The sequence below is a fragment of the Myripristis murdjan genome, chromosome 15, assembly GCF_902150065.1.
Source record: "Myripristis murdjan chromosome 15, fMyrMur1.1, whole genome shotgun sequence".
Lineage (NCBI taxonomy): Eukaryota > Metazoa > Chordata > Actinopteri > Holocentriformes > Holocentridae > Myripristis > Myripristis murdjan.
The window spans coordinates 7,874,516-7,893,185 of NC_043994.1; the positions used below are offsets into that span (position 1 = coordinate 7,874,516).

The 18,670-nt window shown below is 40.5% G+C and overlaps 1 protein-coding gene across 1 annotated transcript; it reads right to left on the reverse strand.

Annotated features, from left to right (window-relative positions):
- Positions 1-170: 170 nt before the first annotated feature.
- LOC115372879 (ovarian cancer G-protein coupled receptor 1-like) lies at positions 171-18,537 on the reverse strand. Its single transcript, XM_030071038.1, has 5 exons — positions 18,376-18,537; positions 18,090-18,199; positions 18,005-18,049; positions 483-807; positions 171-416 (listed from the first exon to the last, which is right to left on the reverse strand). Exons 1-5 carry the CDS (start codon positions 18,535-18,537, stop codon positions 171-173), a joined length of 888 nt encoding a protein of 295 aa, XP_029926898.1.
- Between the last annotated feature and the right edge of the window lie 133 nt (positions 18,538-18,670).

Here is an 18,670-nt window from a genome sequence, read left to right on the forward strand (position 1 = left end):
GAATTACAAATAGAGTTAAACATGGTTTATAGGAAGACATAAAAAATGTCAGGAAAATATCAGCACAAGTAGTAAACATTCAAGAGAAAAAAAAAATAAAACAAAACAAAACTCTCCTCTTGTCACTTTCCCCCTCCTTTCCCCGTCTCCCTCTCCCTGTCCTCCTCTGTCTACATGGAGCTGACTGTGTGGAGAGTGTTGCTGTCCACAGTGGAGACCTGCCCCTGCTCTTGCTCTGTGGTCATTCTGCATCGACACAGGAAAGCTAGCAGCTTGTCTACAGACCCTTTCTTCACAAAAACATACAGAACCAAGTCCATAAGGGGACTCAGCTGAAGGAAGATTAATTGCACATCACGATCAAACGGGACAGTTTCACATGTTGCTGAAGAAAAGAGCTCATGTTCCCAACTCAACTGAATGAAGATGAAACACAGTTTAGGATTATAGTCATCATCATGAGCAGTAGTAATAATCTGCACAAACAAAATGATCAAGGGAACAAACAGCAGGGTGTAATTGAGCAGCACCAGAACCAAGGTTCCCACAATTTGCCGTTTTTCCTCAGAGGGGACAGAGATGGAGGAGGACAGGGCTTTGAGGGTCCCAGCCAGGAAGAAGATGAGCAGGGGAAAGGGCAGGAGGAGGTAGATGGACAGGAGGACATGTGGGCTCAATGGACGAGATGATATGTTGTTGAGAAAGGTGTGGACCAAGGGGATGCACCAGACTATGATGCAGATCAGCAGAGAGAAGCTGATGTTTCTTCTGAAGTGGAACCACAGTGGGCAGGCAATGACTGTATACCTATATAAAAAAAAATAAATAAATAAAAAATAATAATTAAAAAAATCGATAGTCTGAATATCAATCAAAAATTTGTGTGATGTTTTATGTTTGTGTATGAGAGAAGTGGGCATTGTCATTGATCAGTGTGTTCCATTTCTATAATTGTGTTTTCAATTGTGTTCTGTACATGCTTGGTAGTGTTCAGCCAAAAGCTTAGTTGTGTTTATTCAATGAATAGTATGTGTGTGTCATGTGAAAATATGGCTGTGTTTACCAAATGAAAACATGAGTTCCATTTTGTGAACATGTTAAGAGATTTGATGGCAAAGAGTTGTTTTGCAAAGGGATGCCAGGGTTTAGCAATTTGTGTGTGATGTTTGGAGTTTTGTGTGTGCAGTTTTGAAAAAAACGTACAGTTTTGAAAAACGTGTTTTAGCAATCGAAAAAAACTGTAATCTCACCAAAAGGAGAAGGAGGGGCCATAGCGTGATTGGCCAACGGGCCATTGTTGGTGTCCCTGGGCAGCGTGGTGGCAATGTCACATTGTGTGCTGCCATCAGCAATCATGGGGTTGTCCACCATCATGCCAACCTGGGGCCCTACAACACTCACCAGCTCCTTATTTTCCTCAATCACATGCGAGATGCTCTGTTAGAGCAGCAGGATGAGCATCCCATCTATGTTGTTGTTTGGGACAATATGAGTTTTCACAGAGCCCTCCAAGTTAGAGAGTGGTTCAATATGAACCAAGGTTTTATCAATCTTTTCCTTCCACCATACTCCCTTTTCCTGAACCCCATTGAAGAATTCTTCTCCTCATGGCGGTGGAAGGTATATGACCGCCAACCTTACACCAGGGTAAATCTCCTGCAAGCTATGGAACTAGCCTGTGGTGACATAGGTGTGGAGGCATGCCAAGCCTGGATATGGCATGCCAGGGGCTGCCAGACAAAATGGCCAGACAAAATGTGGCCTGTAATGTGGATGAAGTCCTGTGGCCTGACCCAGTGCGGAGAATTGATGCTGCGGCTGAGTAATACACTTCTCATTTGTTTATTTTTGTACTTTATTTTTACGTACGCTTACTGTATACAAGTGCTAAATGCATAATATTTCTGTTTGTTTTTGTACTGTGCAAGTGCTATGTGTAAATGCACAAGATTTGTTTTTTGTACTTTTTTTTTTTTTTTTTTACTATGTACAAGTGCTAAATCCACAAGTTTTTTGTTTTGCAACATGTATGAACAATAAACATTTATTTCTACAGTTTCATGTCCTGAGCATTGTGTTTTCTATTTTTCTATGTAGTGTTTAGTGACTGCTCAGTAGTTGTTTTTTTTTATTTTAATTGGCTCTGGGCACAATTTGACAACATAGTCCAGTTTTGCGCACAGATTGAACTGTTTTGAGGTGAAAGTTTGGTTTTGCAAGAGGAGTCTGAAGTTTTGTGAATGTAGCTTGAAAATTGGGTTTTGTGTTCACAGGTTAGAGAAAAGGAGAGCAACTTTCAAGAAATGTGTCTTAGCAATCGAGAAAAACTGTAACACTCCATTACCCAGAACCTTAACTGTTTTTTATTTATTATACATCACCTAGCACCTTAACTGTTTATTTATTATCCATTACCCAGCACCTTAACTGTTTATTTATTATTTATTATCTATATATTAAATCCTAGGTTAATACATTCACACTGTTTTTCAGACTGGAGGGGAAGTGGTGATTCCTTAAGAGGCCGAATCAAGTCGGTTAGTTCCTGAATCCCAGTACCGGGCGTCGGGTTCTGCCACTTGGTTCTTGGTTTCGTGGTTTCATACTAACTCTCCTTATCTATGCAATCATGTATATACTTAATTCCATCTGTATATTTCATTTTCATATTCATTTGTTTATATTTTTAGTTTTTAGTCTTTATAGTCTTTATTGTATATATTTAGCCTTTATTCTATTTTACTTAACTTTATTATATGTTTCTACTGTTGCTGCTGGAACACCAGAATTTCCCTGGTTGAGATCAATAAAGTATATCTATCTATCTATCTATCTATCTATCTATCTATCTATCTATCTATCTAAATGAGAAGTGCATTACTCAGCCACAGCATCATTTCTCCATACTCGGTCGACCTCCTCAACCCCCTGACCTCCTCTCACACAAACTCCTCATCTCAGATTTCTATCCATTGTAGGGCCTCACAAAGCAGTGCTCTCTGAACTGGCGTATATATGTTCCCTCACATCATTAGCCACAAGTGTGATCAATTTTGAGTTGTGTTCAACCAGTGACACCAGTGCTTTACTTGAGTTTGACTTTTGCCACCTGTGCTCACCATTATGCAACACAGGTGCACCACAATGAAAATGTGTTGGTAAGTTGTGTCTAAACAGGTGAAACATGCTTATGGTTTTGTCAAAACAGTGACTGATTCAATCAGTGGGTTCAGGCAATGGAGCATTTGGTTCAGACAATAGGGTTTAGTGTTTTAGCAATTGAGAAAAACTGTAGCACTTGTATAAAGTAAGCCTACGTAAAACTAAAGTACAAAAATATACATGGAATTCTAGGCCTACAAATAGTTAGCCTAACCCTCCATTACAATACTACAGTACATTGGCACAGTGATGTACTGAAACATATATTTACTTACATTATACTGTGGTACAGTATATAGTATAGTCATACAGTAATTGCTGTCAACATTTACACACTATAATGTCAAAAAAATGTAGTTACCTGTTCTCTTCTCTAAATCTTCGGATTATGGTGGGCACAGTGAATCTACTGATGTTTGGTTGTACCCTTTGTCTGGCCTCCCTCATGCTCATACCATGGACAAGAACATGGTCAATCACAGTAGCTCTGATTTCATCAGATATTACTGTTCTTTGTCTTCGCTGACCACCGCGACCTCCTCGACCTCCTCGACCACCTCTCACAGAAACTCCTCCTCTCAGATTTCTATCCATTGTAGTTCCTCACAAAGCAGTGCTCTCTGAACTGGCTTATATATGTTCCCTCACATCATTACAGTTTTTTTCAATCGCTTTTTCCAGTATAATGAAACTGGGATCCACTTCGTCGCCATCTTCACCTCCAAACCGCAGCAGAAGTTTTCTTTTGCAAATATGTTCATACCTTTTAATTGCATTCACACATTTTTCACACTCTTTTGCACAACACTTCTCACATGTGTCATTTACATGGCCCTGACTCCATTGACTTCACTGTGGTAGTCAAAAGCAAGACATCTGCTCACAGCTGATAGAAATTACTTGCATCACTGTGAAATCACTAGCGCACCTGCATCACTACCCTTTCCACAAATCACCATTCACCAATCAATCAGTATGCACCTACAAAAAGGGGCAGTTTTGTGTTGCTGTTGGCAAGCATGGATCCCAGAGGTCTGGAGCAAGTGAGAAGGCGAGTGAGGATAAGAGGTGGAGGTGTCCGAGCAAGAGTGCGTGAACGTGGTGGTGTATGTGGTAGAGGTGTGCGTGCTGGCGGTGTACAGCGAACACAAGTTTCAGATGAAATCCGGGCCACTATCATAGACCATGTAATCAATCATGGCCTGTCCTACAGAGAGGCAGGACAATGCGTTCAACCAGTTGTAAGGCAGAGCACTGTTGCTTCCATTGTTCGAATTTTTCTAAATCAGAACCGGTAAGTTACAGTAGTAATGTGCTATAACTGTATACATACAATACTGAAAACATGTTACATTACAGCACTGTAACTGTCTTTAACGAAGTACTGTGATTGTTCTCTCATCTCTCCTTATAGAATCAACAGGCTGCTACATGCGGGGGGGGGGGGGGGGGGGGTTCAGTGCAGAGCAGGAGGCTGCCATTGTGGACATGGTAGTGGCAAACAATGCCATCAGATCCGTGAAATTCAGGCTGCAGTTATTGATGATCAGGGCACCTTTGCAAATACAAACAATGCCAGTATATCCACTATAGCCAGGGTTCTAAAAAGACATCATATGGCAATGAAGCAAGTATACAGGGTTCCCTTCCAGAGGAATGAAGCCAATGTGAAGGAGGCCAGATATCATTATGTGCAGGTAAGGATATTACAGAACTGTAGTATTGTAATGCTTTGTGAAACTACTTTATGACATTCACACTGAATAATCATTATGTGTGTGTGTGTGTGTGCGTGCGTGCGTGTGTGTGTGTGTGTGTGGTATATAGAGAATCATGGAACTTGAAGCTGAAGGGGACCATATTTTCATTTATGTTGATGAGGCCGGGTTCAGTCTGAACAGAGTGAGGAGGCGTGGAAGGAATGTCATTGGGCACAGGGCAACCATAACAGTACCAGGACAGAGGGGAGCAAACATCACAATGTGTGCGGCATTATCAGCAGACGGTGTCCTGTGCTCTATTCCAGCTGTTGGATCATACAATTCAGAGCGGCTCACTTTCCTCAATGCACTACATGAGAGGCTGATCTTGCCAGAGGAGAGAGAGCTGCAGAGGCCGGGCAGGTTCGTCATCATCTGGGATAATGTGGCCTTCCACCATGCTCACATTGTGAATCAATGGGTTTGCTGAACATCCCCAGTTGATGGTGCAGTTCTTACCGGCCTACTCCCCGTTTCTCAATCCTATTGAGGAATTCTTCAGTGCGTGGCGATGGAAAGTGTATGACCATCACCCCTATGTCCGAATGGGTTTGATGGAAGCCATGCTTGCTGCTGCCCAGCAAATTGGAGCTGACGAATGCCAGGGACGGATAAGGCATTCTAAGAGGTTCTTCCCCCGTTGTATTCGTAGGGAAGACATACAATGTGATGTGGATGAAAACATGTGGCCCCTTCGACGTGAACACATGTAGCCTCGTGATTACACTTTTTCTGTCTAATATTGTATGTGAATTACAGCATTTCATTTTTTGCCATCAATACAATAAAATTTCACTTCGAAGTCTTTCTGAGTTTGGATGCAGTTCTTTACTGTAAGTTCACATTTGAATGTGCAGCTCACAGGAGAACCTTGTTCAAACTGATAGTTGTATTTTGTGTTCTGTTGTCAACTTGTTACAGTACAGTAGAGCTGATTGAAGGAATCTACTCATTTGGGCAGAAGTTGAGTTGTTTGAGGGAAATATTGGCTTTTGCTACTTGCTTTACAATATGTAACTATGGAAATTGTCAAAAAAAAATATGACTGCAGTACACACAGGAAAAAGTAAGGTTGAACCTGCTCAGACTGAAAAGGGTATGTTGCATTTTGGTGTTGAGTATGAAGTGAGTGAGTGGCTGGATTATCTCGCTTGACTTCAAGTTGTATTGCTGACAAAATGTGCTTTTGTCAGCAATACAAACAACATGTGTTATTTTGGGAAGAGCGCCTCTCATTAGGCCGATGCATTAACTGTTTTGATACCAGGGTTTCTGAGTTGACAGAGGAGGTGAAGCGATTGAAAAAAAAACTGTAGCCACAAGTGTGATCAATTTTGAGTTGTTGTGTTTAACCAGTGACACCAGTATGTGTGTACTTGTGTTTGACTTTTGCCACCTGTGCTCACCATTATGCAACACAGGTGCACCACAATGAAAATGTGTTGGCAAGTTGTGTCTAAACAGGTGAAACGTGCTTATGGTTGTGCCAAAAGAGTGACTGATTCAATCAGTGGGTTCAGGCAATGGAGCATTTGGTTCAGACAATAGGGTTTAGTGTTTTAGCAATTGAGAAAAACTGTATTTTACAGGAGGAGTTAGACACTGTGGTGAGAATGTGGAACACCCATCGGATCTGGCCAGGTGAAAATGGTCGTGACTTGTATCATGGCAAACCTTTCCTCATGTATCATGCACCAGAGCTTTACCAGGCACGGGATTACCTCCATCCAGCGGACTATGAAAGACTGGACATCATTGGGAAAGAGGATGCTTGCCTTTGGAAAACTGACATTACCTGTGATTCAGACCTTTATGAGTTCTGTGTTTTGACAATGGAAGAGCATTATCTTGAGCCAGGTCATAATGCTGTTGAAGCTGCCAGACTGTACAGACTGCTGAGGCCCTTGATAAGAGCACAGCTGTCAGAGCCAGATAATTAGTCAGATCCAAGGATGGAAGGGCAGGGAAATTTCTTGTCACCTCTGAGCAATGGTGGAAAAAGTATTCAGTCCCATAAGTAAAAGTACCAATACAGCAATGTAAAAATACTGTACTCCTTCATTAAAAGTACACAAGTATTATCAGCTTGATGTAGTTAAAGTATTGCAGTAGAAGCAGTGGTTTGGTTTGAAATTGTGTTTTGTAAAATTTAAACTGCCATGTTGTCTTGGATGAACATTTGGAATACAGTTTTTCTCCACTGGTTTGGCTCATTTCTTGAAACTGAAATTACATTCTCAAAACTTCAAGATCATTTGGCAAAACAGTCTTACAGTTCAGCACAACACCATAGCTCACTTGCAAAAGCTCATATCTCTCCCAAAACTGTTCACTCATGCTTCAGAACTAAATTCCTTTCCCATAGAAATAGTCAGTGCCCCCAAAATGAGAAAGATCCTTCTCAATTGCTTTGGCTCATTTCTTGAAACAGACCGGACGTTCTCAACACGCCTGGTGCTTTTGCCAAAATAACCTGGATGGTTCAGCACAACACCATGGTTCACCTGCAAAAACTCATATCTCTCCCAAAACAGTTCACTCATGTGTCAGAATGAAGTTTCTTTCTCATATCAATAGTCAGTGCCCCCAAAATGCATCGTCCCTTTGGCATTGTGTAAGCACTGCAAGTCAAAATGTTTAGATGTGTTGTCACTATGGCAGAGGACCATTGAAATATCCCTCATGTCCACCTCTCAGTCTTAGCCCAGTCCTTCACTGACAGTGGTTGCTGTACACATTTTGTCTAGCTAACAGAATACAATTGTGTATAAAACTGAAAAAAAAAAAAAAAAAAAAAGGATTTTACGGCAAGAGTAACCTCCAAGGTTTGACATCACACGTTGCACTCATACTGCCAAAGAAATTGTAACGATTACAATTTTTTCAATCGCTTTACCTCCTCTGTCAACTCAGAAACCCTTGTATCAAAACAGTAAATCCATTGGCCTAATGAGAGGCGCTCTTCCCAAAATAACACATTTTGTTTGCAAAAGGCTCTTACCATGACAAAACATTTCAAACATGCAGCAAAAGCACATTTTGTCACCGCCCAATACAACTTACAGTCAGGTGAGTGAATCCAGCCACTCACTCACTTCATACTCAACACCAAAATGCAACACACCCTTTTCAGTCTGAGCAGGTTCCACTTTACTTTTTCCTGTGTGTATTGCAGTCATATTTTTTTGACAATTTCCATAGTTACATATTGTAAAGCAAGTAGCAAAAGCCAATATTTCCCTCAAACAACTCAACTTCTGCCCAAATGAGTAGATTCCTTCAGTCAGCTCTACTGTACTGTAACACAGTTGACAGCAGAATACAAAATACAACTATCAGTTTGAACAAGGTTCTCCTGTGAGCTGCACATTCAAATGTGAACTTACAGTAAAGACCTGCATCCAAACTCAGAAAGACTTTGAGGTGAAATTTTACTGTATTGATTACTGTATTGATGGGAAAACTGAAATACTGTAATTCACATACAGTAGGGGAGAGTGGGGTAATTTGTGCCAAGGGGCAAGTAGTGCCACCCCTGTTATCTAGAAAACTATAGAAGAAGTTGGTCATGTGACCACATATTTTTGAAGAGGCATCCATTTCACTGATCCTGCAAAGAAGGGAGACACATGGCTTGAGAGGTAAGCACATTTAAGTTCAAAAAACATTTTTTTGCCCTCCAAAGTAAAATTTCTATGATCAAGGTTTTTTGATTGCTGTGTTTGAACAATTATAGAAAACTTTGAAAACAGTTCACACAGGTTTTAGTACTTTAGTAAGCTACACCATGAGTCTATACAGTTAGCATGATGTTAGCTCAAAACAGCTGGGGGATGCATTTTTTTCAAAATGGTGGGCTTGGGGTAATTTGTGCCAAAGGGCCTTGGGGTAAGTTGTGCCAGTGGAACAACTTGTGATTATATACTATATATATCTTTATTGTATTTTATTGTTATTGTACATTATTTTCTTACCTTTGATCACCAAAACTATTCAGATTCAGATGAAGATGATTTTCAGGTGCTCATTTTGGAATTTTTATTTTGTTCTGGGTATGTGTTCATGTGGCGCTAGGCCTTGTTATAGAAAAGTGGCCTGTGATCTTGTTAAAATAAGAAATAAATGTTAAATAAATAATTTTGTATTGAATTTGCTTTGCTTTTATATAGCATTATCATTTGTGAGATTAAAATGATCTGTTTTACTTCAATTATCAATGGCACAATTTACCCCAGTGTATTCTCTCTAATGGCACAATTTACCCCACACCGGGGGCAAGTTGTGCCACAAAACCACTTTTTTTCCGAAAGCTATATTTCTCAAACAGTTTATATAAGATCCAAAGTGAGTGTTCCTAGGGATGCACAACATCCTAAACTATATGTGCATATTTTAGTTGGAGGCATTACTGTAATCCCCTTGCTTTAAAGGCAGTTTAAGTAAAAATTGGCACTATTTACCCCACTCTCCCCTATTACACAGAAAAACTCAAAGGAGTTGAAAAAAAAAATACAGAAAACAATTTATCCGCCCCTTTTTTGTAGGTGCATACTGATTGATTGGTGAATGGTGATTTGTGGAAAGGGCAGTGATGCAGGTGCACCAGTGATTTCACAGTGATGCAGGTCATTTCTATCAGCTGTGAGCAGATGTTTTGCTTTTGATTACCATAGTGAAGTCAATGGAGTCAGGGCCATGTAAATGACACATGTGAGAAGTGTTGTGCAAAAGAGCGTGAAAAATGTGTGAATCCAATTAAAAGGTATGAACACATATGCAAAAGAAAACTTCTGCTGTGGTTTGGAAGTGAAGATGACGACAAAGTGGATCCCAGTTTCATTATACTGAAAAAAATGATTGAAAAAAACTGTAAAAAATTTATCAAATGTTCCAAGAGATTCAGATATGGTATTATTCATGGTATTATGTTCTTGACTAATTCTGACAATTGAACAGACTATTGTGCATGTGATGACTTATACAATGAAATGATGCTGACATGTTTTGGAGAGAACAATCATTAGACTGAGAACCCAACAGTCAGTTTAGATCAACAAGATTTATTCACTTGGGAATTGTGCTAACTGTAGGCTAACTGTACTTAATCATTTGCAAAGATGTACTGAGATATTGAGACATGTACTAAGCCATTTGCAATTTCATGAAATGAATGAGAAGTTCCAGTATGTTTTGAACAATTTTGTCCATGTTATTTTGAGAATGTCATTTCTGTTTCAAGAAATGAGCCAAACCAATGGAGAAAAACTGTAATATATTGATACACACGGCGTAGTGTCATCAGCGCGTCATAGCTGGGGGGCGGAGTCACCTGGGTGGAAAACATTGGCTTGCTCTCATTGATTCCCATGCATTCAGCACGATTTTTGAATCCAATTTTCTAATAAAATAGAGATTTTCAAATTAATATTAATGGCTTACATTGATTCTTTATTGCCAGCCGACAAAGAACGCTACCTGTCAAAAATCAGAATCGATTGCTGGACGGATGATCCAACGCAATGGCCTCCGGTCGCGTATGGAGATATCTACAACTATCTGATTGAGTCACCTGGTAAGAGACACTATTACATTTTCTATAGCTATGTTCAATTAAACTTACCTTAATATCAAACAGCAAGAGCCAGTAATGAATTAATCATGTTTATGGAGCTCATTTGAGTGAATTACAGGTAGACTAGTTGTTTTGACACATGAGCTGACCAATACAGATGTTTGCCAATGACCACCTCTTAGTCAGTTTTTTCTTCTAAGACTCATGACACAGGTAGTTTTACTGGTTAATTAAAGGTAAGTTAGCAAGGAAATTAACATTGTTATGTTCTGTTCTACAACTGTGTTGTGAATGAGGAAAGCTAAGCTAAAGCTACGCCTTAAACCGCACTTTACATAAGCGCATGTAACAATAACCTATCAATAATCAAGAGCATCAGTAAGGTTCTATTCATCACTCATGCAGGTACAAGAAGCAAAATGCATTTTTGCAGTTTACAAACTTATCGGTAATAAAGTGGAGACCACAGACCCAAACATGTGGTGTGGTAGGGTTCCACAGACAGCCAGATTTATCCTCTCGGCGGATGGCTTGCAACCACTTTGTCCTTCTAATGAGCTCTGTGTTTATATTTGGCAAACGTATAAACTTTAATTCCGGATTTTGAGCAAAATTCAATGTGCAAAACGGAACACTGCAGCTCTTAACCATTGTCCGCTCGTAGTTTTCAATGGTCGCTAAGGCTTTGTTTTCCACCCAGGCTAAAACCGGATGTGACGTTTGTGGGCGTTCCGGTCTAGCTCCGTGTGTATCTATTGAGTCTGGTGATGTCAGACTCCAGGAAATCACTTCATGTAAAAGAATGCCCTTAAAAAAGCAGACTGAACAGAAACATTTCAAAATGAGATTATTCATGTAAATACCCTGAAAATCAAAAGTGACTATCTGTACTTCAAACTCAGTAATTGTTTGAAATGTTTTGAATATAGAGACAAAACAAGGACAAATACTTTACTGATACACTAATGGTGTGCACTATAAGTAGCCTCTCTGGTCCACTTTGTTTTACATGTTCAGCACCGGAAATCAGTATTCTCTCACCAAATATGATTTGACTGTGAAATAAGAAGATTAACATCATATTTAAATTTGATATTTCCTCAGTGTGATTTTTTTTTTCATTCCACTACATCACAACATCTCATTACACTGCAAAAACTCAGTCTTACCAAGAATATTTGCCTTTTTTTTCTAGTCAAAAATTAATTAGTAAGGATACAAGGATACAAGGATACAAGGAAGTTTATTTGTCATTATACAACAGGTTGAATAATGAAATTAAAGTGTGGTTCCCTCTTGATTGATTAATTGATTGTATAGAAAATAAAATTATTAAACATGGAGGAGTGCAGATGGTGCATTTAGTAGTCTCACAGCCTGAGGGAAGAAGCTGCTCTGTAGTCTGGTGGTACGGCAGCGAATACTTCTGTATCTTTTGCCTGATGGCAGCAGGGTGAACAGGCTGTGGCTGGGGTGGGTGTTATCTTTTAGGATCCTTTTGGCTCTGCGCAGGCACCTCACCTCCCCGATATCACTGATGCTTGGTAGATGGGTGCCAATGATGTTTTGGGCAGTTTTAATCACTCGTTGCAGAGTCTTCCTGTCCTGGGCCGTGCACATCCCATGCCAGTTTGTGATGTTTCCAGTCAGGATGCTTTCAATCGCTCCTTTGTAGAAGCTGACAAGAACTTGGCGTGGGAATTTTGCTTTCTTAAGTTTCCTTAAGAAATACAGCCGTTTCTGAGCTTTTTTAACCAGGGCAGAGATATGTGAAGTCCATGTTAGGTTCTCTGTTATGTTGATTCCCAGGAACTTAAAACTGCACACTTGCTCCACCTCAGCTCCATTGATGTAGACAGGGTTGTGTGTCTTTGCCTCTTTTTTTAGAAAATCAACTATCAGCTCTTTGGTTTTGCTGACGTTGAGCAGAAGGTTGTTGTCTGTGCACCATTTTGCAAGATGGTTGATTTCCTCCCGATATGAGAACTCATCATTGTTGGAAATCCGGCCGATGATGGTGGTGTCATCTGCGAACTTCACAATAGAGTTCTCTCCATGTCGGGGGTTGCAGTCGTGGGTGTACAGCGTGAACAGGAGGGGGCTGAGCACACAGCCCTGGGGCGCTCTGGTGTTGAGCACTAGAGTGGAGGAGGAGAGACTGCCAAGCCGAACTGACTGGGGTCTGTTTGTGAGGAAGTCCAGTACCCAGTTGCAGAGAGTGGTACTGATGCCCAGAGTGTTCAGTTTTCCAATCAACTTCATGGGGGAGATTGTGTTGAAAGCTGAGCTGAAGTCAACAAACAGCATTCTGATGTAGGTGCTGCTTTTCTCCAGGTGAGTGAAGACTGAATGGAGAGCAGTGGATATGGCATCCTCTGTGGATCTATTGGTTCTGAATGCAAACTGCTGAGGGTCCAGACTGGCAGGGATGTTGTTCTTTATGTGCTGGAGAACCAGTAATGACAACCTGATCTCACAGAAATCCGTGAAATGAGCACGACCTCTTAACAACGCATTGCGTGCTCCTGGCACATAACCTGTTATAATTATGTGTGGCCACCACAGAAACAGCGTCCACTGAAAGTCAGTTAGGATCCGTGTGGTATGGCCACCACGCAAACGCTGTCCACTGAAAGTCAATTTCATGTGGGTGGTAGTTCATAGATCCCGGAAGTGCAAATTTAATCAAAATAAAATAATAAAATAAAAAATAAAAAATCGCCAGTTTTCTAGACTAGGCCTACCATATTGACCCGCATAAAAGACGACCCTGATTTTAAGATGACCCCTCTTTTTCAAGACCATTTTTTGGAAAATAGGCTACTTTTTATATGGACACAATCTTGTTTGAATAAAAAAGCCACCGGCCTGCATCAGGCGGGTCGGCCGCGGCACCGGCTGGTACCGCGCCCACCCGGTCAGGTCTGCGGGATCTGACAGGTGAGCGGTCAGTGCCGCGGTCGGCCCGCCTGGTGCCATGGCCGGTAGGAGTAGTATCTAACATGGAAGGGCGCAAGCCAGTAATTTCGCCTAGGGCGGCACATAGGCAGAACCGCCACTGTATAGTTTATGATGTCATCATTTTCATATTTTTCTAGTCCACAAAAATCACATTTTAAGCCATTTTGAAATCAATGAACGAAATTTTATTTTAATCTGAAAAACACCGGCGTTACCAAGGCAACGCGCTTCATGCTACCTGGTGACTCCCGGCTTCTCGGCTTCAAAGACGTCACGCCGTGGGTGGTGGTTCATAGATCCCGGAAGTGCAAATTTAATCGGTATTCTGAAAAAAAGGTCTGATTATTAGCCATAACGTTGTAACCACCCAAGGCAGACTTACCACGAGCTATGAGGATGTGTAACGATGGCATGTGTCCACAAGTCCCGTATAATATCAACTTTATTTTAAGAAAACACGTTTTATTTGCGATATCATATCACGGAGAAGCACTACATTACCCATAATCCTAGTGTTTATCAGCGACGTGTCTGAATTGACAGCTTTCATCAATAAAGTCAATAAAATCTAATAAAGTGCATGAAAGTTGATAATGTGCTGATATGTTACGCCATTGAACACAACCCTTTCAGTCAGCGAAACAGAGCGGGTCGACAAACCGTGGAAACACGTCAAAAATAGCACTAACGATTTATATAGTCTATAGATAGGCTATATATATTTTTTTCATAACACATCTTTACTCGTGGTATAAACATAGGCTACATGCTAAGGTTATGCTTTTGCTGTTGAAAAACTACCGTATGTATGGTTTTTAAACCTAAATTCACAATGTTTATCCTAACCCGGAAGAGGGGTACCAGAACTACAATTCGTGCAGAGTTGCAACACACAGAGCTGTCCTGCGCCATAGCTTTTGTAGTTCTAACATGTTATGTCTATTATATGAAGTGGTGATCACTAATTTTGCAATCTTAATCAAAGTTTTTGGGTGTGGGAAGAACGCCTGAATGGTCAGATTTTAATTTTTTTTTTCTTAAGATAGTGAAATCATGTTTTTTCCATGTTTTGACACTAGTCGGTGGCGCCCCCTATTGGTTTGCCATCGGACATGATAGTAGAGGTCAAGAGCTTTCCAAAAATGTTGACCCCATGTCTGTGCCATTTTTTGTTGCTGCACTGTAAGCCTTTAAAAGTGTCTCAGGTGGCCATATTAAGTCAATGGGAAAATATGAAATATGAAACACTGAGTATTTTAAGGGGAAAATAAGCTTTGAAATGGTCCAAATTGAAAAGTATGACTGTGTATATGACTAACATCAATATTCTAAATAAATCTGGCCTTTACATACCCCCTTAAAGAAGTTTGACTCATTTTATCAAGCTTGGCCCTAAAAGAGGTCTGCAGATGTACACCTGAGACAGCCTTGGCTTGGAGCACGATGAAAATCAAACTTTGTCACAGAACAACAATGAAGACATCGTTTGAAAGGTCTTGACCTATGGAGTAACATATCTCAGTGTGAGACCAGTGGGCAGTTCCTGCTCCCCACTAGTGCCCTTTGAACCTTGCACCTGAGACACTTTTAAAGGCTTACAGTGCAGCAACAAAATATGGTAGAGACATGGGGTCAACATTTTTGGAAAGCTCTTGACCTCTACTATCATGTCCGATGGCAAACCAATAGGGGGCGCCACCGACTAGTGTCAAAACATGGAAAAAACATGATTTCACTATCTTAAGAAAAAAAAAATTAAAATCTGACCATTCAGGCGTTCTTCCCACACCCAAAAACTTTGATTAAGATTGCAAAATTAGTGATCACCACTTCATATAATAGACATAACATGTTAGAACTACAAAAGCTATGGCGCAGGACAGCTCTGTGTGTTGCAACTCTGCACGAATTGTAGTTCTGGTACCCCTCTTCCGGGTTAGGATAAACATTGTGAATTTAGGTTTAAAAACCATACATACGGTAGTTTTTCAACAGCAAAAGCATAACCTTAGCATGTAGCCTATGTTTATACCACGAGTAAAGATGTGTTATGAAAAAAATATATATATCTATAGACTATATAAATCGTTAGTGCTATTTTTGACGTGTTTCCACGGTTTGTCGACCCGCTCTGTTTCGCTGACTGAAAGGGTTGTGTTCAATGGCGTAACATATCAGCACATTATCAACTTTCATGCACTTTATTAGATTTTATTGACTTTATTGATGAAAGCTGTCAATTCAGACACGTCGCTGATAAACACTAGGATTATGGGTAATGTAGTGCTTCTCCGTGATATGATATCGCAAATAAAACGTGTTTTCTTAAAATAAAGTTGATATTATACGGGACTTGTGGACACATGCCATCGTTACACATCCTCATAGCTCGTGGTAAGTCTGCCTTGGGTGGTTACAACGTTATGGCTAATAATCAGACCTTTTTTTCAGAATACCGATTAAATTTGCACTTCCGGGATCTATGAACCACCACCCACGGCGTGACGTCTTTGAAGCCGAGAAGCCGGGAGTCACCAGGTAGCATGAAGCGCGTTGCCTTGGTAACGCCGGTGTTTTTCAGATTAAAATAAAATTTCGTTCATTGATTTCAAAATGGCTTAAAATGTGATTTTTGTGGACTAGAAAAATATGAAAATGATGACATTATAAACTATACAGTGGCGGTTCTGCCTATGTGCTGCCCTAGGCGAAATTACTGGCTTGCGCCCTTCCATGTTAGATACTACTCCTACCGGCCATGGCACCAGGCGGGCCGACCGCGGCACTGACCGCTCACCTGTCAGATCCCGCAGACCTGACCGGGTGGGCGCGGTACCAGCCGGTGCCGCGACCGACCCGCCTGATGCAGGCCGGTGGCTTTTTTATTCAAACAAGATTTTGTCCATATAAAAAGTAGCCTATTTTCCAAAAAATGGTCTTGAAAAAGAGGGGTCATCTTAAAATCAGGGTCGTCTTTTATGCGGGTCAATATGGTAGGCCTAGTCTAGAAAACTGGCGATTTTTTATTTTTATTTTATTATTTTATTTTGATTAAATTTGCACTTCCGGGATCTATGAACTACCACCCACATGAAATTGACTTTCAGTGGACAGCGTTTGCGTGGTGGCCATACCACACGGATCCTAACTGACTTTCAGTGGACGCTGTTTCTGTGGTGGCCACACATAATTATAACAGGTTATGTGCCAGGAGCACGCAATGCGTTGTTAAGAGGTCGTGCTCATTTCACGGATTTCTGTGAGATCAGGTTGGTAATGAGATTGTAAGAATTTAAGTTTTTGCAGTGCACATGAAGCAAAGCCTGTGGTATGGGAGGCATGAAAATACATTTAAGAATGATTTAATGCAACAGTCATGAACCTGTAATTCTCTAACAGTACCTTTGGGTAAAATTCAACAGTTTAAAACAACAAAAAGGCCCAGCATGTGAATAAAAACATAAATGCATCACTTTGCTTCAGATTTTGCTATCTGGTACATTATAAGTTCAGGGAGTAGCATTGTGTCAACTTCATACAAACATGCTATGATTATTTCAGCAACTATGGCGCAGTGTTCATGGCTTTAGCTGGCATCCTGACAACAGTAACGATCACTGAAGCTCATGGGCAATATAGTACAGACTACCATTTGGCCTGTGGTAATTAATAAAATCTAAACTGTACAGTTGAAAGCTGCTGGATCACAGCCTCAATGTTTCATATGTTGAGGATCTCTGTCTTTCAGCAGTTCCTGTCATAAATCTCCTACAGCAGCTTCCGGTTCCTCTAAAAACATCTGCTTTCTATGAGCAGCTGACACGGTCTTGGTCAGTTTGTAAAATCTGACATGCATTTCCTGCAGTAAAACAAGTAAGGTTTTATTTCATCCGACCAATTTTTCTGTTAGTTTCTGTTAGCTTTTCTCAGTGGCATGCTTAACTAAACTAAAAACCAAACTAAGCCAAACTTAAACTCAAGTCAACTCAATTCACCAAAACTTGAATTAGATTTTAGCAACAGGTGCTGTGCAAGGCTGAGCTCTGATGGCATTACTGTGGCTAAACTCTGGCTGTGAACTGATATACATTTTGTACAAATGTATTTGGTTTTCTGTGTTGAGAGGCTAATTATAATGCGAATTCAACATGCATTCAACATATTGCTTTTTCTCATATTTTCATGTCTCATATTTTCAAAATATGAGACATGAAAAAAAAAATTGTTTTATTTGATTTCATGAGCATGTTGACTTCAAGCTAGAATTTGGAACAAAACGCTTAAGGATCGCAGCCAGTCTCCTAAAATTCAATCAAGCAGCACCAGAACCAAGGTTCCCACAATTCATCGTTTTTCCTCAGACACTAGCGTTATCTTGATGTTTCGTCTGAAGCGGTACCACAGTGGGCAGGCGATGACCAAATACCTATAAAAGATAGATAAATAGTTACATAGCATGAGGATCCATCACATATATTCTTAAAAAATACATTAAATAAATAAATAGGTACACACACTGGCTTTCTTGCACTCAGAGACAGATATCTACCTTTCCATGGCTACACACACCATGAAGCCAACACTGAACACTGGCCTTTAAACCAAAGCCGTGGATAATTAAAGAGACAACAAACATGATGAGATTCTTGGGTCCTGCCATCCAGATGACAAAGCAGCACATCTGGATAAGGTCAGAGATGAGGAGGTTGATGACGGAGACAGGAGCAACATTGTTCTCTTGCACCTGCAGGAAATCAAGTAAAAAAAAAAAAATAGTAAAAAGGTAGTTCTGTTATCTTTGGGAGATAGCTGAGGTGGAACTAAAGGCATTCATTTGCTGTGTTTGCTGATCCTACAAACATCAGATATCATAGACAGGCACACACATAAAAACAAAGACTTCAATTGTAATTCACACACCTGGGAATACAGAGCGTAGATGGCGAGTAACGTCAAAGGAAGGCTGATGGAGCTGACAATACATGATGCCACAGAAAAGGTGGTTGGCAACTGAAATTCCCATTCATAAGTGGAGATGTTGTGCAAATATTCCGTGTCAAAGGAGATGTTATACAAATCCATTGTTTAGAGCGAGACCTGTTTGGGATAGGATGTCACAGAAAGGAGAAGCATTTCTTAGCCTCTACTCTAAACTTTTCTTACTACCACCAACGCTGCTACTGCTGCCAGAGACACAGGGCTCTAGTTTCGCAGA